This window comes from Camelus bactrianus, chromosome 29 (assembly GCF_048773025.1).
Source record: "Camelus bactrianus isolate YW-2024 breed Bactrian camel chromosome 29, ASM4877302v1, whole genome shotgun sequence".
Lineage (NCBI taxonomy): Eukaryota > Metazoa > Chordata > Mammalia > Artiodactyla > Camelidae > Camelus > Camelus bactrianus.
In genome coordinates this window covers 22,308,980-22,334,026 of record NC_133567.1, presented here as the reverse complement: position 1 = coordinate 22,334,026, position 25,047 = coordinate 22,308,980, and the positions used below count along the sequence as shown (strand labels likewise).

The 25,047-nt window shown below is 38.6% G+C and overlaps 2 protein-coding genes across 8 annotated transcripts in view; both read right to left on the bottom strand.

Annotated features, from left to right (window-relative positions):
* Positions 1–9,868, bottom strand: part of E2F5 (E2F transcription factor 5) — a 28,458-nt gene extending 18,590 nt beyond the window's left edge. For 2 of the 6 annotated variants that reach the window (XM_074354977.1, XM_074354978.1), the window contains exon 1: positions 9,530–9,868. In XM_074354977.1, the coding sequence (XP_074211078.1) occupies positions 9,530–9,769 (240 nt within the window). In that variant the 5' untranslated portion in view covers positions 9,770–9,868. The remainder of the gene's footprint in view (positions 1–9,529) is intronic. The other 4 variants (XM_074354976.1, XM_074354975.1, XM_074354974.1 and 1 more) reach the window with 4 other exon arrangements.
* Positions 9,869–17,221: 7,353 nt separating this feature from the next.
* The window catches only part of LRRCC1 (leucine rich repeat and coiled-coil centrosomal protein 1), a 30,032-nt gene continuing 22,206 nt past the window's right edge, over positions 17,222–25,047 (bottom strand). For both annotated transcript variants that reach the window (XM_074354972.1, XM_074354971.1), the window contains 4 exons: positions 22,207–22,415; positions 21,980–22,117; positions 19,843–19,978; positions 17,222–17,933 (listed from right to left, as the gene is read on the bottom strand). In XM_074354972.1, the coding sequence (XP_074211073.1) occupies positions 17,811–17,933; positions 19,843–19,978; positions 21,980–22,117; positions 22,207–22,415 (606 nt within the window). In that variant the 3' untranslated portion in view covers positions 17,222–17,810. The remainder of the gene's footprint in view (positions 17,934–19,842; positions 19,979–21,979; positions 22,118–22,206; positions 22,416–25,047) is intronic.

The window sequence follows — 25,047 nt, the reverse complement described above, 5'->3', positions numbered from 1 at the left end:
CCTCCTCTGCTGCTCCTGAACTATGAGTGTTTGTTTGCCAGAGTTCCATCCTTACCCCTCTTTCTAATCGGAACCTTCTCCCTTACGTACTTCGTAAACCAATCATTTCCAAATCGGTAGCCCTGCTCTTTTTTTTAGGCTCCAGATTCGTAATTCCCACAGGAATATGTGTTCAAGGGTGGCCTACAGGTATCTCAGATACACCCAGGACCGAGCTCACCTTGCCTACAGATCCTCTTCCTCTTTTTTACAACTTCTACGTGAAGGTCACCACCATCCATCCAGTCGACCAGGCCACTGACTTGGCAGCCACCCATGCCTCCTCCCACAGCCTCAGCACCCAGGTTCGGCCACCTCTGCAGTGCAACATCACTGATCTCTCCCTTTATTTACACTTCACTGCCTCCACCTCGTTCAGGCCTGTGACCTTGCCCGCAACACAGTCATTCTCCTAATCCAAGTCATCGGATTTGTAGCTTCTCCAATGCACCATTTCTTTCTCTGGCCTCTTGGCTCTAGCACTTGCTGCCTTGCTGGGAAGGCCTTTTCACCTAATTCAGATCTGATCACATCCATTCTGTTTGTTGAAAGTTTACAGTGGACTGGCTGGATCACTACTGATGACCCCAAAGACAGTCCCTGGCCCCACAGAGCCCTTGGTCTAGAGGGAAATGCAGAAATAATCCCATAGTTTGATAAGGGGTATTAAGGAAAAGAAGAGGTTCCTGAGAAAGAATAAACGGGAACCAGTTTTAGCCACTTTAGATTAAGGGGAAGAGTTGGGAAATGCATCTTTATCAGTTTTCTATTACCGCTGTCAAAAATTATCACAAAATCAGTGACTTGAAACAACTCAAATTTATTACCTTACAGTTATGTAAATCAGAAGTGAAAATCAGTCTCACTGAGCTAGAGCCAAGGGAAGGGTGCGTTCCTTCCGGATGCTCCAGGGAAGACTCTGGCTCCAGCTTCCAGAGTCGGCAGCATCCCTTGGCTGGTGGCTCCCTTCCTCCAGCAGCGGTCTGGCTGAGTCCTTCTCACGCTGCCATCGCTCTGGTTCCCTCTCTCCCGCTTCCTTCCTCCACTTTTAAAGACCCTTGTAACTACCAGTGCGCTCAGCTACATAACCCAGAAAAATCTCCCCATCTTAACATGGGCTGATTAGCAACTTGAACCTTCACTCCCCTTCGTCACATAACTGAACATAGTCCTGGGTCCTGGGAATTAGCCCTCGGGGATTTTTCAGGAGCCATCTTCTACCCTCCACAGCAGCTGGGACGAAGAAGTGTGTAAACTGAGACTGGAGGGTTTAGAGAAATGAGCAGCCAAGTGAGTGAGTGAGTTGAGTGTGTGTGTGTGTGTGTGTGTGTGTGTGAGAGAGAGAAAATGTGCTCTAGGCAGAGGGAAAGGCCTTTGCAGCAGCCCTAAGGAGGAGAGGAGAGGGCAGGGGAGGGTGCTGGAAGGCCCGCAGGACCGGAGCCATGGAAGGGGTGCAGGGGCGAGTGCACTAGAATGAGCAGAGGGGGAAGGATGCCCAGGTGAAGCAGGGTCCTGAAAGGCACGGGATGTTCTTCTAAGCAGAGTTGCACCATGACTTTAAATTCTTAAATTTTACATTTATCAATGTCAACTACTTTTTGAGTCCCTCAGCCCCCAGCTCATCTCTCACCTGCTCCCTGAAGCCTTCAATGGCTCTCACATCACGTCCCCAGGGCTCAGCAAGTGCCCCCACATCCCGAGTCCAAGTCCCATGCTTCGCTCTGCCCCACAAGCCCCACAAGCTGTAAGCTACTAAAGGGCGGGGCTATGACACACCCTGGGTAACTTCTATTTGCTGAATGAGATGGAAAAAACCCCTTGAAACAACTTATATACAATAGTTAATTCTGGGTAATATAGATGTAAGTGGAGGCCGTCACAATTTAGCTTATAATTTGGGAAAATAAAAGGTTGATCTCAGCTATAAAAAGGCGTAACAAATTGGGGAAATGTTGAAAATTGACAATAGTGGCTCTCTTGCAGTGGAGGCATACTGGGTAACTTTAATTCTGGACTATATTAATCTTTTTCTAAGTTTTCTATTAGTTGTATGTTACTTCAGTAAATATGCTTTAAGTTTAATAAGATAAATCAGAAAAAAAAATCCTCTCTTTGACAAACATTAAGTTTAAGACATAAAGGAAGACCCATGGAGGAATAATTGGGGAAAGTCAAAATCATTAAAAAAAATTTTATAAGAAATGCTTACCATGCTAATTTCTTATTTCTAATAAATTTTTTCTTTTATAAGAAATACTTACCATAGCATACTTACTATATGGAAGAAATGGCATAACATGATACACACACATCCAGACAAATGTATACGTGATCCACACTGAGAGGAACTCTTATTTAAACATTGACTCTCATGATTCATCCGTGGATTATAATCTCATTCTTATAAGATCAGTTTACACCACTGAGTGCACTTGACGTTAAGGTAGGCTTTATCTGGAAATTAGTACTTTCACTCCCGATTTTTCTCTTTCCCTTTGTCTGGGGTATCTTAATTTAAAACTTTTGAGTTCTTTTCTGTTGGTGGTTTACTGGTAGACAAGAGATGCTTGAGGTTTTTTCATCTAAACAACCTTATTCAAAAGAAAAAGGAGTCAAATACATGCACATACTGGAGAAACTAACAGGTTGCAATGATTACTCGTTTGATGTTTTCTGTGTATTATGCTCTCATGGTTTTTTTTTTTCTGGATTTTTTAAGCTCTGTGTGTGTGCTTTTTTTTCCCGTTAAGTGAGATAGCAACTCAGTGTATTTCTAGTCAGTTACCTTACCTTTAAAGCCTCAATAACATATTCATCAGAACAAATGAAGATTCAACTATAGTTGCCCTGATCTTGCTCTTTTTAAAAATTAAATCCGAAATTTAAGAGCCTTTAATTTTCCTATCCCCCATAAGTAGAATAAAATGGAATTTTACTGTAAAAGTGGATTTTAATTTATTCCATTATAGAAATAACTCTCAAAGCTGACTCACTTGCAGGAGAAATGAGGTCCCTTACTTAGTAATGCAAGATTTAAAAGCTGTTAACAAGCTACATCTCAGCCATGAGCAGAGACCATCCCAGAGCACATCAAAGGGGAACTTCTTCCCTCCCTAACCTCTAACATTTTCTCAAGAGTAGCTCTCCTCAATCTTACTGAGCTCCCAAAGGGTCAGCTTTGTTGGACATGAACACCTTCTACCCCCAGAACCGTTCTTTTTGATTCGTGAATGGTTAAGATTGAAAAAGGAGGGCAGGAGAGCTCATCCCACAGTTCTCAGAAGTAGGTATCAAAATCTCCTGGAGCATCTGTTCACCTTCCCTGTCCTACAGGACCCTCCCTCCCAGGTCTGACGTTAGAATCCGTATTTTTCTACAGATCCAGATGCTGCGGCATCTGACCTTTGGTCTACACACTGAGAAGTACTGTTAGATAGAAAGGAAATGGGCCATGACCAAGACACGCTGCTGGTAAGCGGCAGAATGAAGACCTAGAACTCATTAGCACTGTCTCAGCTATACGCCCATTTATCCTATCCCAGAACTCATAAACGACATGGCTGGCTGGCTTCTTTTCTTGTTCTCTTCTGTTATTCTCTAGAAAAACCTGTTCTTTACATTATAACCAAAACTTTGGAAGTAGGGACACTTTGCTTAGCACAGCATCAATTTTGACACCAGACTATCTGGGTTCTTAGCTCCTTTACCGTGGATATTAGCTGTAACCAATTAACCTCATTAAGCCTCAACTTCCTAATCTGCAAAATGGAGCTATAATATCTCCCTTACAGTTCTCTTACAAGGATGGAATGCCCTAATGCAAGCAAAGCATCTGGCCAATCACTTAGTAATAGCTAGTAGTAATCATTTTTATTAGTGTCTTCAACCTTCAGTCTCCTGAGAATTGTCTTTTTCCATTTAGCCAAGCATCTTGCATTTAATAAATGGTTATTAGTTAGACCCTGGAATTGATATATCCAGGGAAGCTTTATATATGCATTTTTAATAGTTTATTTTTTAGAGTAGCTTGAGGTTCATGGGAAAATTGAGCAAAAATACAGAGATTTCCCATATGGCCCCTGCCCCCACCCATGCATAGCCTCCTCCACTATCAACATCCCCCACCAGAGTGGCACATTCACTACAAGTGATGAACCTACAGTGACATATCAAAATGTACATAGGTACATTTTGTACATATATGTACAACATAGGTGTTGTACATCCTATAGGTTTTAACGAATGTATTATGGCATGTACCCACTATTTCAGTATCGTATGAAATTGTTTCACTGCCCTAAACATCCTCTGGGTTCCACCTGTTCATCTCTCCCACTCCCCAAACCCTGGCAACCACTGATCTTTCACTATCTCTATAGTTTTGCCTTTTCCAGAATGTTACATCGTAGGAATTACATAGTGTGTAGCCTTTCCAGATTGGCTTCTCTCACTTAGCAATATGCATTTAAGGTTCCTCCACCTTTTCATGGTGACAACTCATTTTTCAGTGCTGAATAGTATTCCATTCTCTGGACGTACCACAGCTTGTTTATTCATTCACCCACTGAAGAACATCTTGGTTGCTTCTAAGTTTTGGCAGTTATGAATAAAGGTGCTATGAACATCCGTGTGCAGGTTTTTGTGTGAACGTAAGTTTTCAAATCATTTGGGTAAATATCAACTAGGGTGATAGTTGGATGGTATAGTAAAAGTATGCTCAGTTTTTTAAGAAACTGCTATAATGTTCTGCATCCCCCCAGCAGTGAACGAGAGTTCCTGATGCTCCATGCTCGAGTCAGCACTTGGTGGCGTCAGTGTTTTGGATTTTCGCCATTGTATTAGGTATGTAATAGAACTGTTGCAAGATTTTTTTCCCTATTTTTTTAACCTCAGTAAATTACACAATACATAAAATTTCCAACTTAGCCATTTTTATGTGTACAATTCAGTGGTTTTACGTACATACACACTGTCGTGCAATCGATCTCCAGGACTCTTCTCATCTTGCAAAACTGAAACTCCGTACCCACAGTATTAGTTTGCTTGGGCTGCCATAACAAAAGTACCACAGACTGGGTGGTTCAAACAACAGAAATTTATTTTCTCAAAGTTTTGTTGGCTTGAAGTCCAAGATCAAGGTGTTGGTGAGTTTGATTTCTTCTGAAGCCTCTCTCCTTGGCTTGCAGATGGTCTCCGTCTCGCTGTGTCCTCACACGGGCTTTTCTCTGTGTGTAGGCATCCCTGGTGTCTGTGGGTCCAAATTTCCTCTTCTAATAAGGACACCAGCCAGAGTGGTTTAGTGCTCACCCATCCTAACGGCCTTGTTTTACATAACCTGAGTCACCTCTTTGAAGTCCCTATCTCCAAACACAGTCACACTGAGGTTCTGGGGGCTACCATGTGGATTTTGAGGGAACACAATTCAGCCCATAACGCGCACGAAGCCACAGCTTCCCAGCGTCCCCTCCCCCAGCAACCCCTGTTCTACTGTCTGTCTCTACGAACTTGACCACTCCGGTTACTTCATGTAAGTGGAATTATACAGCACTTGTCTTTCAGGTACTAGCTTAAGGTATTCAGGGTTCATCTATGCATGTACCAGAATTTCCTTTCTTTTTGAGGCTGAATAATCTTCCATTATATGTACAGGCCACATTTTGCATATCCACTCATTGGTTGATGGACCCTTTGGGTTGTATCCACATTTCAGCTATTGTAGTTAACGCTGCTATGAACCTGGGTGTACAAGTATCTGTTCAAGACCCTGCTTTCAATTCTCTGGGGCTATATACTCAGAAGTGAAACTGCCCCGAGAAGTTTTAAGCACGCACTAAAGTTCTGGTCGTCCTACCCAGATCTCGCTCCTTAGGGTAAGTCTTACTTTAAGCTGCAATATCAAATCTTTGCTCAGTGTCACAAACTAAGGCTTTAGATTAAAATATTTATCTCTTCCAGGGTTTGTATTAATCAGTTAAACATAAATGGGTATAATCTCAGGGATCTGTGAGATTAGAAACACCATAAATATTTTATCATATTAATCCAGGTATCATTCAGGTGATTTATAACTGAAACAATTATAAAAAAGTGAGATAAGCAATCTTGATCATACTTTGAAAAGTTTAAGGTGGCATTAAAGTGGCAAATAAAATAGAGAAACTCAGTTATAAATTAACAGGAATTTTCAAAACAATGTCTAGACAGTCATAACTGTCCTAACCTCTTAGAATTGTTAGTTCCGGAAAAACAGAACCCTAGTATAATTTGTGATAAAATATGGAATTTGCCATCGATGTCCTCATTTTCAGTGCAGGGGCTCAATACTTTCTCTTCCAGCATGAGTAGAGGTACAAAAATTATCTTTACAAGAAAGATTCCATGCCCTCACACAGATGAAAAGCTTAAATAAGAAGTTAAATTTTTTAGGAATACTGAAAGGCACTAAAGCACAGAGAATAAGAAAAAAAATGGTCTAGTCTCAAGTCACAGCTCTGTTACTTTCTACAGTGTGACACTGGACAAGATATTTGACCTATCAATTTTCTCATCTCTCAAACAGGGAATGATAACCCCAAATTTCCACTGTTAGGAGGATAAAATTAGTTAATAGAATGTAAAATAGATGTAAAATCAGTTAATAGATGTAAGCTCTCAACAAACGTTGGCTGTGTTAACAGCACAAGCTGGCAGACCCCATTACTAGAAAGGACCGTGACATAACCTGTCATCTTCCTGGAATAAAGAGATAGTAACTCCCCCACTCCTGCTACTGTAAATGATATTGTAATGTAAACTATACAGTGGGGGTGTACGAGGAAGATATTGAATAAGTTTCTCAAACCTCTTTCAAGATGTTTCTATTTCCTCCTAACTGTTAAATTACACTAAAGCAGCTTTATTAGAAGTTGTTTGCTTTGTTAAGCTATGTCCTCAATTAGTAAAATTACCAAGAAGAAATTCGTCACTAAGATACAACATCACGTTCTTACTCTCCAGTAGAATGTGTCATAAGTTAGGAAAGAAACAGCATCTATGTAGTTTGGATATTTTATGGATATCTAAGATACTTGGATGTGAAGGTTGGTATAATGTTTTATATTCACGATAGTCACAAAAATGACATTTCATTAACTGCTTCTTAAAAAAGGTCAAGTGTATACCTCAAAAGTACTGATAACTTAGGCTGAAATACACCACCCCCAAGTAAGAATCTAAGAAAAACTGTGATTTTTTTAAATAATTTCAAATTAGAGGAACTTTATAATTGTCAGTATTTGTTTCCATCCTCAACATATTCTGTCAAAAAAGTCTGAAAGATCTTTTACTATGGTGCACAATAAGAAACGTCATTGGATTATATAAACTGTAAATTCTCATATAGGACTGCTATTTCATAATATAAAACAATAAACTCTTAAGAATAGCCGATAAAAAAAGAAAAGAAACACCACTGGAAAGATTCCAATATAAGATTTTTACAACATAAGATTTTACACAGATATAAATAAATACATGTAAATAAATAAAACATATATTCATATACATGTGAAAAACCGTTCTCTATGAGTAAAAAGTCATTAATACAACGAGACCTAATATTACTGCAAAAACCTTTGAATTTTTAGTAAAGTTCCAGGATGAATGAAACAATGTTGTTATGAAATATTAAACTCCACTTGCCATTCACCGCCTCTGGGACTCCTAGAGTGCAAAATCTGGCCACAGATGAAACAGGAGAAAGACAAAAGAATTTAGGGGAAACCCAGGGCAAAGTTCCATTATATTTCAAAGCCAAGTTTCGGGAGAAGCCCCCACAGCCAGCCCTTGGAGTTCAGTTTTATCTGGAAAATCCCGAACTTCCCTGAGTCCTTTAGAAGTCACAGGTACAAATGAACTTGTAGATTCCGAACAGCAGTTTGCAAGCTATGTTTTGTAGCATCCCTGGCTTTCACTGAGGACCTCATGACTTTAAACAGAATCCATTTTAGTTCATAACATTTTAACTACTACATATGCATACGCCATAAAGCACTTTTAGGAAGAGGGAGGTATAAAAAAAAAAAAAAAAGAGCTGTGGGGGAAAAAGAACAAGAATTTCCAAAGGTGTGGGAAAATTCCAGGAATAACACTTCTAAAAGAAGATAGTAGAAACTACTTCTCCAAATGCAAAATATGTGCATCTTGTCTCATTTGGATAAAACAGAACAAGTCAGATAAATTCAACGATCACTTACTGAACAACCTACCACACCCGGGGAAAGGAGAGAGCATTTGAAGACATACCTCGCCTCCTGGGTTACACCCAGAGGATGGCCCCTGGCAGAGGACATCAAGTTGGCTTCTGTGAGCCTTGGGTCAGGGAGTACTAGAAGATGCTCTCCTGCTTTGCTTACTCTAAGCATAGCCTCCAGCCTGCAGTCACTCTCAAGCTGGCTAAGGGAGTCCCGGCACTCCCCTAGGTGCCGTCACCAAGCCTCAGTGTAAGCCCAGATTTAGGGGTAACGCCTAGGAGCGGTCCGCAGTGACTACTAACTCGCCAGCAATTTTTGCTTGTTTTTAAAGCTTTAGTCCCTAAACTTGGTGTGCTGGCTTAATTTTAATTCAAGCGATCGCGTTCTCTTGTTCCTCAGCGCGGTGGAATCGTTCCAAATCCTGCCTCGAACGGTTAAGTGATACTGTTTAACCGAACAGCTTTTGATGCGTGTTGTTGTTTGAAAATTCTGAACTGCAGTAAAAGACACGGCCTCATAAAATAGGAGTTTACCGAGCACTTCCATCTCTGGGTGAAAGTTACAAAACATCTCGCGTGATGACAAATCTCACTTTTAGAAATCTGTATCAGGTACCAAATTAAGTTACAAATCAAATATCCCTCTTAATTATTCAGGATGATGAAAAGAAGCGCATATGGAAGAGGGGTTTTGTTTTTCTTTTAACTATTATTATTTTAAGCGGGTGGGCTGTGAAGAGTTCACTTTTTTCACTTGTTTCATCCGGAAGAGGTGGCAAAACCGGGTTTTGTTTGTTTATTTTCAACAACGGAAACGCAGAATCGCCTACTAAAAGCACCAATTCCCAACGGCAAACTCAATCCTGAGGTGGTCTCCGGGCAGAGCGCCCGGATACCCTCTGCGTCTCTGCCACAGGTGGACTCAGGGCAGGCAGCAAGGATTCGGTCGCCCTCGGGTCCCCGCGCCCAAGACAGAAGCCACGCGGGCGCGCTCGAGCTCCTGGGCTCTTTGTCGAGAGCCCCGCGCCGCGCAGGGCCCCATTGGTTACGAGGCGGGTCGGGGCCAGCCTGGTCCCTCGGCCCTCCCCCATCCCGGCGCCCCGAGCCTGGGCGCCCGCCACGTGGCCCCTGCGCTCGGGTGGCCCAGTCCCCGCGGGGCGCGTCCGCACAGCGCCGCCCGACCCACGCGGCGAGGGGGTGGGCTTCCCGGGGCAGGCCGCGAGCTCGGAAGTCCGCCCCCTCCCCGCCTCCCGCGCTCACCGCTTTGAGATCCAGGACGCCGTCCTTGGCCTCCTGCAGCAGCGACACGAACTTGGTGGTGAGCAGCCCCAGGCTCTTCTCGTGCCTGCTGCTGCCGCCCCCGCCGCCCCCGAGCGGCTGCGGCGGCGGGGGCGGCGGCGGCGGGGGCTGCGCCTGGGACGGCGGCGGCTGCGGCCGCTGGCCCTGCCCCTGCCCCTGCGGCGCCGGCTGCCCGGAGCTCGCGGGCTCCGCCGCCGCCATCGCGTCCCCGCGCCGCGGAGGTGCGGCCCCCGCGCTCGGCCACCTGCCGGGTCGGCTCCGCAGCGGCCGCTGCCGCCGCCGCCGCCGGGCCGACCGAAGGCGGGACGAAGGGGCGCGGGCTCCCGCAAACAGGTGCGCGGCGCCCACTGGCCTCGGGGCCGCTCAGCGCGCCCGGCCTCCGCCCCCTCCCCGAGCCCGGGGACGCGACAAGGGAGCCCACGACCGAGGGGAGGGGGAGTGGAAGCCAGGAGAAGGGGCGGCGAGGGGTGGGGACCCGAGTTTAAATGGCAGGAAGTGACGCCGCCACCCACCGTTGCTTGGAAACGCATTTTTCTGTAGGAAGGAGGGGCGAGCGGGGAGGAGGGGCGCGTGGGTGGGTGGAGTTCACGCTCTTCCCCAGGCTGCACTCGCGCTGCTCCCCAGGACCGGCGACCTCCCGCAACGACGCCGCGAGCAGAAAAGGACTTCCCCGGGGCAGGAGGACACCCTGCCTGGTGGCCGCGGATGTCTGAGCTGCTGGGTTTGAGGAGCCGCACGAGCGCAGCCTCCGGTCTCTTCCCGTCATTGGGCGGTTTCTGCTGCCTGCGCTTTTGCAGCTTTGGCGTCCTTTGCAAATCTATCAGTGACTCGGGCCAAGTGCAAGCTTTTATTCCAAAGTTTTTGTTTTGTTTTGTTTTTTAGATTCAGAATACAGAAAAGCAGAATCATGGACTTTAAAGGTAGAGGCACTGAGTGTAGAGAGAGAGGTCGTGAATTGCCCAAGGAAGCGCCGCTAGAACCCAGATTTCCAGCAATTAGAAGTGTTCTTAATACTGTATTGGAACCAAATTAAATTGTATTATTTAGATTAGGCACTCACAGGTTCTTGTGCTTCGTGACACCCCAAACTGTTGATGGGAAATGAGGTCACATACAGATCTGAGTAAAAGAAAGTTTTTCCTCATTCCATTACGAACTCTTGAGAGTGAGGACTAAAATTGAACTGAGAGTGTGTCACACACAACACTTTGAATATAGTAGATGTTCAGTAAATATTAGGTGAACGAAAATTCCGTATGACTAATAAATCGAGAAAGTTCCATGCAAGAAAGATTTTGCTTAATTTTAAATAACAATAGCAAAAAAGTCACTGGAATGGAGTGAGACAGCATTAGCTAGTAAAACTGGACACAGCATTTATAATAAAATACTTGTTTCCAGTTCATAGGCACAGAGCTTTATTAATAACCAGATAGGATTTATTTTAGTCAAAAAACTCTATAAGCAAAAACTTGGAATTAAACATCTTCAGTAAAACATGAAAAATTCAATTAATAAAACCACTCAAAGTTATCTGAAAATGGTTTTTGCTGTGTGATTTAGCATTAACAAAATCATCATTTTGCAAAGTAACTTAATTGATTAATTAATAAAAGTAATGAACACAATAGTGTTTCTTAAGGGGGTTTTAGTTTTAATTTGAAGAGGTAACCTTCTGTTACAGATGCAGGGACGGGGATTGATAAAAAATAAAATTGTTCTTTCTAAAAACTTTTTTAAAATGTGTGTCTTAGCTTGGGCTGCCATAACAAAAATACCATAAGCAGGGTGCCTTAAACAACGGAAATTTATTTTCTCACAGTTCTGGAGGCTGGAAGTTCAAGGTCAGGGAGTCGGCATAGTCAGGTTCTGGTGAGGGCTCTCTTCCTGGCTTGCAGACAGCCACCGTCTCTCTGTGTCTTCACATGGCAGAGACAGAGCAAGCAAGTTCTCTGGTGTCTCTTCTTATAAGGACATTAATTCCATCATGAGGGTCCCCACTCTCGTGACCTCATCTTAACCTGTACCTCCCAAAGGCTCCCTCTTCAGATACCACCACACTGGGGGTTATGGTTTTAACATGAATTTGGGGGAGACAATTTATTCCATTGTGTTACCTAAATTCAGGTCAGGCTGCTCGCTGTTTGAAAGCCAATATTCAAGAGAAAAATGTTGGTAGAAGGAAAATTTGCTGTATTCTGAAGGCCGGCAACCAGGGGAGAAGGCAGACTTAAGTTCAAAGGCCAATTCCCCACTGCCAATCAGTGGGAAAGAGCTTTTAAGGGAGAGTTTCAGAGGCGTGGTGGCAGAGAGAGGGGCCTACATGCAGAGATGCATAGTCAGCTCTGACAACGATCTTGAAATTAGTCATGAAGTGGTCTGATTAGCATCATCTTGATTGTTTTAAATACAGTTCTCCTTCAGTTCCCTGGTCGATTTGTTCCCATTTCCTTGAGACCAGTTCTCGGATTTGCAGCAGGTTGTGTCATGGTTACAGTCTGGCCATCTTGTAGTTAACTTCTTCCACATGGTGGGGGTGTCAGGATCTACAAAACAGCTCAACACATATGGCTCAGAATATTATATTATCTTTTACCTCCTTAGGTAAAAGTATTCCTAGTTATTTTATTCTATTTGATATGATTGTAAATAGGAAAGTATACAGTTCAGTGATTTTTAATATATTCATTGCCACCCAAAGAAACTCAACATATGTTTATTTCTCCATAAGCCACTAGCAACTGGTGAGCACGAATCAATCTACTTTCTGCCTCTATGCATTTCTTTTATTGTGGACATTTCAAATAAATGGAATCATACAATATGTGGTCTATAATGACTGGTTTCTTTCACTTAGCATAATATTTCCAAGGTTCATCCCTGTTGTATCCTGTATCATCACTATTTCATTTCTTTTTTATTGCCAATCAATATTCTATTGGGTAAAAATACCTCATTTTATTTATCTATTCATCACTTGATGGACATTTGGGTTATTTCTACCATTTAGCTGTTTTGAAAAATACTGTGATGAACACTGTATACAGGTTACTATGTGGACCAAGTTTTTATTTCTCCTGGGTATATAACTAGGAATGGAGTTCTTGGGTCATACAGTAATTCTGTTTAACCTTTGAGGAACTGTCAGGCTGTCTTCCAGAGTGGCTGCACCATTTGACATTCACACCAGCGTGTATGAGAATTCCAGGTACTCCATGTTATTCCCCCAACTTGGATCGTTTTTCTGGTTATAGTCCTGGGTGAGAAGTATTATCTCATTGTGGTTATGATTTGCATTTCTCTAATGATGAATGATTTTGAGCATATTTTCAAGTACTTATTGGCCATTTGTATATCTTTTTTGGATAAATGTCTATTTATACTCTTTACCCAGGATTTTTTTCCCCATGAGTTTTAATATTTTTAAAAAATTGTTATTTTTAATTGTAATAAAATACATGTAACATAAAAGTTACCATTTTAATTATATACATTTCAGTGGTACCAAGTATATTCACAGTGTTGTGAAACTATCACCACCATACAGCTTGACAAGTCTTTCCATCTTGTAAAACTGAAACTCTCTACCCGTTAAACAATAACTCCCTGGGTGAAGGGTACATATAGCTCAGTGGTAGAGTGTGTGCTTAGCATGCGTGAGGTCCTGGTTCAAACCCTAATACTTTCGTATAAATGAATAAATAAACACCTAATCACTTTCCCTTCCCCCCAAAATAAATAATTAAAAAAAATTTAAAAAGTGAAAAACAAACAAACCAGTAACTCCCCATCTGCCCTTCCCTGAGCACTTGGTAACCATCTGTCTATAAATTTGACTATTTTTAGTACATTGTATAAGTGGACTCATACAGTACTTGTCTTTTTGTGCCTAGCTTGTTTCACCTAGCATAATGTCCTTCAGGGTCATCTACATTGTAGCATGTGTCAGAATTTCCATCCCCTATAGCTGATTAATCATCCAGCATCCACGTATATACATGCACCATATTTTGTTTATCCATTCATCTGTAAATAGACAGTGGATTGCATCCAACTTTGGCTAATAATGCTGCTGACATACATATATCTATGTGACAACTTGCTTTCCATTCTTTTGGGTATAAACCCAGAAGTGGGATTGCTGGATCTTATAATTCTATTTTAATTTTTTTAGTAACTACCATATTGTTTTCCACAGTTGCTGTATCATTTCATATTCCTCCATTGAATGGTATTGGCACACTTGTCAAAAATCATTTGACCTTATGTGTGAGGGTTTATTTCAAGGTTCTCTTTTCAGTTCCATGAATCTATAAGTCCACCTGTATGCCAGTACCAGACAGTTTTGATTACTGTAGATTTCTAGTAAGTTTTGAAGTGAGGAAGTGTGAGCTTTCTAATTTTTTTCATTTTCAAGATTACTTTGGCTAGTCTAGGTCCCTTGAATTTCTATATGAATTTTAGAATCATTTTAATTTCTGCAAATGAGATAGCTGGGATTTTGGTAGGGATTGCATTTAATATGGAGATGAATTTGGGGGAGAACTAGCACCTTAACAATGTTTTCTTCCAATCCATGAGTATGAAGTCTTTTTGATTTTTTTCAACAATGTTTTCTAGTTTTCAGAGTGTCAGATTTGCATTTTTGTTCAATTTATACCTAAAAATTTAATTTTTGATTCTATTGCCAATGAAATTTTTTCTTTTCATTTTAAACCACTTTATTAAGGTATGATCGACATGTAGAATCTGCACATATTTAATGTATACAACTGGATGAGTGAGGATAAGTATATACTCATGAAACTATCACTGTCATTAAGGCCATAAATATATTCATCAACTCGCAGTTTCCTCCCACCCCTATTATTACTACTATTATTTCCTTGCTTTCATTCCTGATTTTAGTAATTTGAGTAATTTTTCCCTTAGTCAAGCTCAAGGTTTGTCAACTTTATTGATTTTTCTAAGTTGAAAGTTTAGGTACGTTGTGTATATTCTTCTTCTATTCTCTCATTAAATTCTGCTGTAATTTTTATTTCCTCCATTCTGTCTGCTTTGGCTTTAGTTTGCTCCTCTTTCCCCAGTATCTTATAGATGGAAGGTTAGGATATTAATTTCAGATACTCCTTTTTTCCTAATGTAGTTGTTTGCAGGTAGAAATTTCCCTCTACCAGTTGCTTTAGTTCCATCTCATAAGTTTTGTTTTATTTTTTATTTCCATTCACCTCAAATAACTTTTCTAATTTCCCTTGTGGTTTCTTCTTTGAACCAGTCATTATATGGGAGTGTGTTGTTTAATTTCCACATAATTGTCAAACTTCCAAATTTGTTATTCCTTCTTAATTTCACTTCACTGTGGTCAGTCAGAGAGCATACTTTGTATGCTTTCAACAATCCTAAATCCACTAGGGCTTGCTTAGTGGCCTTGCATCTGATCTGTCCTGCAGAATGTTCTATGCATACCTGGAAAGAATGTTGAGATTCTGCTGTTGTTGAAAGTGTCCTATAGATAGGTGTCCACCACTCCTTGCTGGCTTACACTGTTGTTGAAATGTATTTCTTTGTTAAATCTTCTGCCTCATTGTTCTATCCATTATTGAAAGCAGAGTATTGAATTCTCTATTATGGTTTAATAACCTTTTTCTCCCTTCAAGTCTGTTTTGCTTCATGCATTTTGGGAACATGTTGTAGGTACATCCATGTTAATAATTATATTTCTGACAATTGTACTGACATTTTATCATTATACAATCTTTTCCTCTAGTCCAATTTTTGTAATAGTCTATTTTGTCTGATAGTAGTATAGCCACTCCAGCTTTCTCATGGTTGCTATTTATGTATATCTTTTTCCATCCTTTTACTTTCAACCTATTTGCATATTTGAATTGAAAGTGTCTCTTGTAGGCAACATATAGTTGGCTCTTGTTTTCTTATCTGTTCTTGCCTTTTGATTGGATCATTGAATCCAGTCACACTTAATGTAATTATCGCTATAGTTGAATTACACCTGATAGCCTTATTTATTTCTGCCATTAAACCTGGTTTCCTCCATCATGTCTTTTATTGCTTTTAAAAATTGCTTTATACTTTATTGGTTTGCTTCTTCTTTCTGCTCCTTTTCTTTTTGTATTGCACAAATATTTCCTAGTGTAACATTTCAATTCCCTTAACCAATTTTGTTTTTTGTTATCTATTTTGAAGTTATTTCTTTAGTGGCTTCACAAGGGCTTTTCATAGACACCTTATCAGAATATACAACAGATTTATACTAACTCAATTTCAATGACATAAAAATGTTTCTCCTATATAGCTCTAGTCCCTCTTTTTTTGTACTGTTATACATGTTATAAATGCAACTGTTTTTATAGTTATTATTTTATACAACTTAGTCTAAGAAGTAGAAAAAAGCAAATATATAGTTTGTTATATTTTCATATTTACCATTTCTTGTTTCTATTTGTTTTTATGATTTCAAGTTACTGTCCTGTTATTTCCTTGTTTAAAAACAGCATTGCTTCCACTCTCCTTTATGCTGATGTTGAGAAATGTTATTGTTATGTTTAATTCCCAATAATACAATTATATACACGTTATTTTATATATTTCCTTTTGTAATCAGTTAAGGGATGAAAGGAAAATACACCTTTATATTCCTTTTGTATAATTACTTTTACCAGTTTTCTTTTTTTAATGTGTATTCTAATTACTCTCTAGGCTCACTTTCTGAAAGGATCTGAAGCCTTAAGAATTTCCTTCAGCGTTTGTTGTTAAGGTGGACTTGGTAGCAACACATTTTCTCAGATGTTATCTGGTAATGACTATTTTTGGCTTCATGTTTGACAGATAGTTTTGCTCAATGTAAGATTCTTGACTGATTTTTTTTTTTTTGAGCACTTTGAATGTAAATCCACTGCTTCTAATCTCCTTTATTTTGCACTTATTTTGAAGGCTAATTTTGTTGGATGTAGAACTCTTGACATACAGTTCCTTTTCTTCCTGTGCCTCAAATATGCCCTTCAGTGCCTCCTGGCCTTCATTGCTTCTGATGAAAAGTCAACTGTTAACTATATTGTTCCTTTATATGAGATAAACCATATTTTCTTGCTGCTTTCAAGAGTTTCCCAACAGTTTGACTATACAGTGTCTAGGTGTGGGTTCCTTTGTGTTTTCCCTGGGTTTTACTGAAGGTCTTGAATCTGTAGGTTAATCTTTTTTGGTGGATTCAGGAAGTCTTCAGCTATTATTTTCCCCAGTGTTTCTCATGTCCTCCCCTCCCCCACATGCCCCCACTACGTACGCTGAAATGCATGATGTCCCACAGATTTCAGTACAAATCTTGTCTATAAGGAAACGGGTCCTCTCTTTACATTTTTTTCTGCTTCCATTTAATTTTTAAAACTTAGTTCACTAGCTATTAGTTAAAAATGTAGTATTATATTCTCTTTCTTTTAGAAATAGTGGAGAATAGTATTTAGACCTTTGTTCTGCATACACAGAACATAAGAGGTGACAAAAGTGAAACTAATAAATGAATTGATATGAAATGAAACTGTTTCCAGTTGCAAAATAATAATTCTCTTCATACAGTGATTAAAAAGGAAAATGACAGAATGAGGGTGGAACAGCAGTGTTCCTCTTGAACAGACAATGTTTATAAAACCTTAAATGTATTCTTTAATGAAAGAGTCAGATGCATTATTTAAAAAGGGGTCATTTTGAGTGATGTGGAGATGCATACATATGCGTTCGTAAAAACACCACATCTTACACAGATTTAAAATATTTTTTGGCTACACTTATGAGCACTTTAAAAGAATGGAGCTAAATCAACTAAAGGACAAGCAATAAATATAATCAGTTCATCAACACAGTAAAGTAACAACAATATTAAGATACTTCCCCTCATATAGTCAAAATACTAATCTTAATTTTCACTTACATATTAGTAGGCAAATGTGTAATTACCAAACAATGTATAGCACAGAAACAAGAAAAAGTGTTTTAAGTCTAGTTATTTTGATAGGTTTTTCTAATACACATAATTATCAACAATTTATTATAAAAAGACCCTACATATACAATTAATAAATACTTGATCAAAAGTCTTTTAAAATATAATCAAAATGAAATGTGTAGAAAGAGACATTTCAAAGTCATAGCAGTTACTACTGTTACAATATTTAATCATTTTTACAATAGGTCTGCTGGTCCATTTCAATTAAATTTGTTCTCAGAACCATCACATTTCTTGCTGAATTTGATTTAGAGCAAAAGCAAGTTGCTTAATTTTTTCTTCCATTGCTTTTTTGTTCTTGCATGTTTCTTGCAGAAGTTCACGCATTTCTTCTTCAACCCGATGAACCTAAATCAACATATACATTTTACAACATTTAGATTTCTTTACGAAAATATATTATAGAAATGCATTTGTGAAAGAAAAAAGCAAAAAATTTATTCTTATACATTTTGTAATTTGTGATGCTCATTTAAAGCAATGAGGTTAGTAAAATGTTAACTTGTTCAAATGCTAATAGGGAAAATAATGTTTATACTGTAAACAAAGTACCTGCATATATGTTGTCTGTTTCTCACAGGGTCTCGTGATAAACACATGGTAATATATTTTAACTCTATTTTATAGCCTAGAAAATTTGTTCAGCGTTGTGCAGCTTCTCGGTAGCACACTTGGATGAAAGCCAGTCTTCTGATCAAATCTTTTCACTGTCCTATCTGCTTATGAATGTTGAATCAAGAATTTAACTTAAACACCAGTTCTTTGCAAACTTTCAAAACTGAAATAACCTCCCTTCCCAAAGAAACTCGAATTTAGCTCCCATTGCATTTGTAAAACTGCTGCTTGGTGGTTATAAATGACCACCTTTTTGAGACATCACTTTATGATTTACTGTTAACCTACATTCTCTTAGGATTCTCTGTATTTGATACTATTAATTTCTGCTTGAAACTCTCTCTCCCACGATACTACATGGCAGTACTGCCAGCATGACCGTCCCTTTGTGTTTACTTCTCTCTTCTTTATCTCTAACACAGTTTTCCTTTTTTTTTCCCTTAGAAACTAACAGTTCTGCTAATTTAAATGATCACGTGTGTGATGCCTTACAAGCTTTTTCATGATTATCAAAGCTTTGGTGCCATTTCTGTCACAGACACATCCCTTTGATATTTCACTGTACTGGCACGATGTCCAAAAATCATACACAGTATTTTCCTTTCAGCTAAAGGCCTAATGTTATACTTTATTTAGTAATACCTAACGTACTCTTGTTAAACATGCAGTAGATTTTATTTTATTTATTTTATTTTTTATTTTAGTAGATTTTAAATAAAACATCTGAAACATCTGTCGACTTGAAATGAAATAAAGAACTAATTTTGAACAAGTTATACTTCCTTATTCATTGTGATTATTTCCAAAGACCTCATTCCCTTCCTGGTCACACGGACTCCTGACAGAAATGCCACTTAATCACACGACCTTGAAGTGTTACTTTCCTTTTCCGCTGCTGAACTCTTTTCTTCTCCAACTGGAAGTCGCTGATTTCTGACTCTCCAGTATTAAAGATACCTGTTTCTTATTACCACTTCAAAATCAGGGAAAAATGGAAATTCATAACTGTCGCCTCTGTGTCCTCACCTAGTGGATCTCAACAGAGGGGTCACATCGGAGTCACCTGCTGAGGTTTAAAAATACCTGGGTCTTATCCCAGACTAAGTGAACAGAAGTCTGAGGGGGAAATTCATGCCTGTGTATTATTAAAAAGCTCCACAGGTAATTCTGATGCTTGCCTCTGATTTGGTATCACCCTAAACCCATTCCTTTGTCAAAATGGTACTAAAATGAAAAATACTTGATAGGTTTGAACCCTAGTAATAATAAAACATACCTTTAGAGCTTGTGCAAGATGGTGATGGACTGTATTTAATAAATTCACTTTCTCATCCTGCCTATGTGTAGCTAAAGGGGCTTCCAGCTGAAACGGATTAGGGATACAGCAATCGTGATCCAGATTCACGGAGCAGGTACACGTCAGGATCAAACTTACAATCTTGGTCCATTACAATTATATTCTACAAGTAATCTAAATATTACCAACATTTTGGCCCGGCTTCATGACTGTATTGGCAATATTCTTCATATCTATCTGGTCATTAAATCATGCTGCCTTTTCTCTTTTTAACTGTCAAAGATCCAACTTACTTAGCTATAACAATTTAATACAGATTATCAAAGTGAATTTTACCTACAGTACCTTTGAATTTGCAGAATCAATACATTTCTGCTTTTCACTTGCCAGCTGTATGATTTCAGCTTGATGGGCTTCAACAATTGCATCGACTTGTTTTTTAAAGACATGATCCATATTGTGAAGCTTTTCCACCGCATCCCTTAAAAACAAAGCAAAGCCCAAATATCTATCTGTGTGTGTAAAAGTTAGAATGTTTTGTCCTCCTCGATGGCAGATCTTACATTTGTAGTTTAACGGGAGCATAACTCCATGAAATAGCAAAGGGGCATCTTGGGTAACTAAAGATACAAGCCGTTCATCATCCAACAGAATCTGTCAGTAACAGAATAGAACAGGGTAACATCAATGGAAGTTTGTTACACTTTTAGCCTCTGAAGGTCGGAGCGCATGGTTCTCGTTTATTTTGAGTCTAAGGATGTGGCTTATAAACAAGCACCTTCACAGCTGCTACCATCAACCTTTTTTCCCCACATATTAACAGTGTGATAATTTGGTAAGGTTGTAGGTTTCAAGTTTATAAACATGTATGTCTGACTTCCATATGTTAATGCTTAACAGATAAAACCCTATGTTAATAAACAAATTATAAACAGTATTCACAAAATTTTTGTGCTAAAAGTTGCTCAGAGGCAAAATACCCATTCCTTTATATTAAATATGAATAATTTTATTAAAAATATTAAATCCATAATGAACAAATTCCCTGGTTTTGGCACAGCCCATTGCAACAGTGGACTGAATATCAGGACCATGAATCAAAAGCCCATCTTTTATTCCCAGTTGCAACACTTGGTGGCCACGTGACTCCTGTGATAAATGTCTGTTTGCCCTAAAACAGGATAATCCTGCCTGTTTGGCCAACCCGCAGAATTATTGCTGGGTTCAAAATAAGATGTAAGAAAAAAGTCAATTTATACTTTGTAAAAAGCTATGCAAATAAAATGTTTTTATGAATAATAATTTACCTATTTTATTAATATTTCATTAAATTAAAAATCATATATACCAATCTTAGTCACAGAGGCTTTAATGTATAAAATCAGGCCTCTTACTGTTTTGCTATTAATGGCATGATAAATGATGCAATGCATAAGATTCTAGAATTGTTAGGCTTTATGATTGTTACTAACTTTAGGAGTTGCTAATTTTGTGAAATGACTGTGTCTTTAGGGTCTAAAGGACTCCAAATTGCACAGCTGTGACCAGCTGGAGAGAAGACTGCAATGAGTTCCAAGCCAAGGTCCCTATACGAGTGCCTGGCTGAAAAAGAAAAGTGGAACCGGGTCCATTAGCAAAGAAGTGACTGTGTTAGCAATCAAACCTTTCTGGAAAGTGTAGTAATTGTTTTGCATTTACTCTGAGTTACAACATAAAAAGTCAAATTTCCAGGTTCTATTAGATTTAATGTATTGGGAATCTACATGAGATTTCTGGGCAATCTACATGCCACCTTACCTATGCCATTTTGTATAGATGAGAGCTGGTCATTAAACCATGGCAGTGGTTTTTGGTTTTGCCTATTTCTCAAGGCAGTCAACGCTGTAAATTATTTTAACAAGTCTAATCATATAGCTCACCAGGTAAAACCCTCATTTCCTCTGGAGTATTTTATACAGTCCACACAACAATGGCACCCAATTACACATTTCCTTTCCCTTCTTTAAAATCAGCTCTCATCTCAGCTTGTGCAGGCTCACAGCTCCCTCCTAAATCTGCTGTAGTGTCCTCCGGAGCTCACTGCCCTGGTAGTCCGGTGACTTCCCCTCCTCCAAACTCCACATGCAACAGCCAAAAATATCACTAGCTGCTTTCACTCAAATAGAGTTTGAAAATAATCACAGTAATAAAAACAAAATATTCATAGAGTAATTACTATGTGTCAGGCACTGCTTACATACTAAAGAACTCATACACACCATATATATATACATCAGTACACAACTACACAAAGTTTAAACCTCACATCAAATATTAAAGTGGGAACTATCTTTATTTTATGGATGGAATGGAAATAAAGTACACGGCAAATAACTAAACTCAGAATGTTTTTACCCACCCCTCTCTCTCTCTGCATCTCACCCGTCTCAGTTCAGGCTTCTGTGTGCCGATACCCCCACACACTTTAGGACTTAACGCTTACTTTTGCAGTTCAATACTTTTGTCTCTTTCTGCTTTCAGTTTCCTTTCTTGGTTTTCAAAATTTTCTTTGGCTTCTTTTACTTGCATTTCGAGATGACAGAGAAGTTCTCCTTTATCGTGCCACTTCCGATTAAGTGTACTAATATGAGAATAATTAAACAATTAAAATTGGTTATATGAGATTATTAAGCCACATTTTATTTCTCAGCAGGGAATACTGGATAATACCTGTAAGCTTTCCTAATTTCTTCAAGCTCTAATTCCTTTACTTTCAACTGCTGTTTTAGTTTTTCTTTTCTTTCATTGTGTCTTTCTAGTTTCTCAATTATATCATCTAGTTGTGAAGATTTTTCATCAAGTTGTTCTTGAGTACATTTTTGTATTTCAGTGATCTTTTCTTGCAATATTTTGATTTCTTCTTCTCTTTCCTGTAAACACTTCAAGAAAAAAAAAATCAGTATTTATTAATCCTGAATGTCTCATTTCCTAATTCAGTATGGTTTAAAATTATTAGAAAAACTACAGATTAAAAAATGAATTGAATACTCAATGAATATTTTGGAAAAGATTTACAGAAAATTTAAAAAATCACAATCAATAAAGAATAGCACTACTACTTTGTTTTAATTGCAATTAAGAAAGATGAACTATTTACACTTTTTATTTCATTAAGTTAGTAATTATCACACAGAGGGTGTACAAGGGATGGAAAAGAAAGCAGAACAATGGAAATTTCAATGAGCATAAATTTGCATTTGAAAAGAGCTATTTTCAAGACAGTACTAACAGGAAAACTCTAGGTGGCCGACAGCAATACAGAAAAGGCGGATGCTCACTGTGTATGTACGACCAAATTAGACTGCGATGTCTGCTGTGCTAAACAGAAGTGTTTCCTGCATTAGGATGAGCAAATACTTTAAAAAAAAAGTATGACTTCATGACTATTAAAACGTCACATAAAAACAGGCTCTACATCCCCTAAAATTTCCTTTTAGTATCTTCTGTATTGTGAGTCACACTTCATCCTCTATTTGCAAACTGCAAATCAGGAGATGATGAGGAAGATCAAAACTACCTCAGGCACTGTTAAATGTTGGCCGGTATCAGGCCTCATATGAAGCACTGATTCCAATGAACGTTCGCTTGCTCGAAGGGGGCGCGCCTGGACGCTGGAACAGCCCTGCTGGAACACCAACCGCTGACCTCAGTCTCCGCCCATGAGAAAGGATGAAAGTGGCAGTTCCTGTTTTTGCCCTGTGTTCTCTGCCCCACTTTGCCTTTTTTCCCCTTTTGTTAAACAACAGATGGAGGCAAATACATACTGAGCAAGGCTAATTTAGGTGTGGATTCGTATGTATTTAAAAAAGTGTGGTTCAATTCCTCAGTGTGTTAATATCTAAAAATTCTAAGCAAAGGTAACAGGCAGTCTTCTAGTCTGACCAACTTTTTGCATAAAAGGCATGAATGGTTTATTTTCTTCCTACATCTCTCCTACTTAAGAGCTTAAATACTCTAAAGTACTTAAGGGTGGGCAGTCTTGACACATACCAGGAATTCACAAAAGCTATAGAAGATTCTTATGAAATAACCCTCTTAATAAAAAGTAACACTGCAGCATCAGAGTTTTGTGCAAGTACCAAAAAATACATGAGAGGAAACAGAATCTCAAAAAATTTGTTTCTGATTTCCAGTCAGAAGCTAACTGTACAGGATATACTTAATTGAAAAAGATCGAACTTTAAATTTTGCAGATTACATCATTATCCCTTTAAGTTATAAGGTATGATGAATTTACTGGTAGAAGAAATTATGCCTAGCTATCTCTACGTTCTGTGATTCGCTGGAACGCACCATTAGCGCTCCTATCTTTGAGGCTGATACAATGTTCTTTAAAGGAAATGCACTAAATTGTGAAAAGAAAACTGATGAGTTGAAAATCTGAAAACTTCTTTTTAACCAAATATCTAATCTAATCTGTTTCTTGTCTCTATTATGACATTCATTACTAGTCGTTTCCTTCCAAAAGCGCTGCTGAGACTGTTAAGAAGGCAGTAGTCCTACTGTGGGAGTAGTTACGTCAGACACAAGTATTACACCAAAGCACAGATTTTTAAAACAATAAGAAAAGGCTTACTGCTAAAAAATTTCAATAATTTTCAATGTAGCTTGGTATGTATGAGATATATTTGAAATTTTGGCTATCATGAAACCAAAATTTCGGTTGCATAAATACCAATATAATTGTGTAGGGTAACATAGTTCATGCATTCATAGCCTAAAATCTAGCTATGAACATAGCAACGTGGTAATAAATATGTTTCTTTGTTTTCTGTACTCGATGAAGTTAAGTTCTCAAGGAGTTTCTTAAAAATGACTAAGGGAAAAACAATCAAATCACAGGAAGTTATGAACTCTCTAAAGAGTGAGTTCCTAACTTTATGGGGGATAATCCCATTTAGCAGTTCCTTAAAAACCCTTTTCTCAGTTATTCTTACACCGTAGAGATAAATCTCTAAAAATTTTTTTTTAAAGTTCAAATTTGATTCACTGTTCAAGCTGACTTTCTGGAAATTTTCATATAAAATACTTTGAAACAAATGATCCTATTAGAATTCTCCCTTAAGATATGCCATACTGAAAAGGGTAGAACGGTTTCCCATGGGAACAAGCATGAATCTTTTACACTCTATTCATACACTTTAAAGTACAGGATGGCAAGTTCTGTCATAATTTCAAGAAGTGATTTACCAATACTGGAAGATACTAAACAATGCAAAGTTTAAATAAAATGTTAATTTTCTTGTGATTCCTAACTCTTTGTGGACACTATTTCTAATTATTTCAAAGGGCCATAATAACGTTGTCCATACAATTTGGAGGTAAAAGTAATTTCAAGTTAATTAATAAATGTCATATATCATTTTTAAAAGCATAGAAGCAAACATTATAAAAGAAACACATGATAATCTATCTTCAATTTCACACAGTTGGGATTCATTGAGACAAATATTAGATACTTTGATCTACAGGTTTTCAAACCTGCCATACGATCTTTTCCTAAAATAAAAT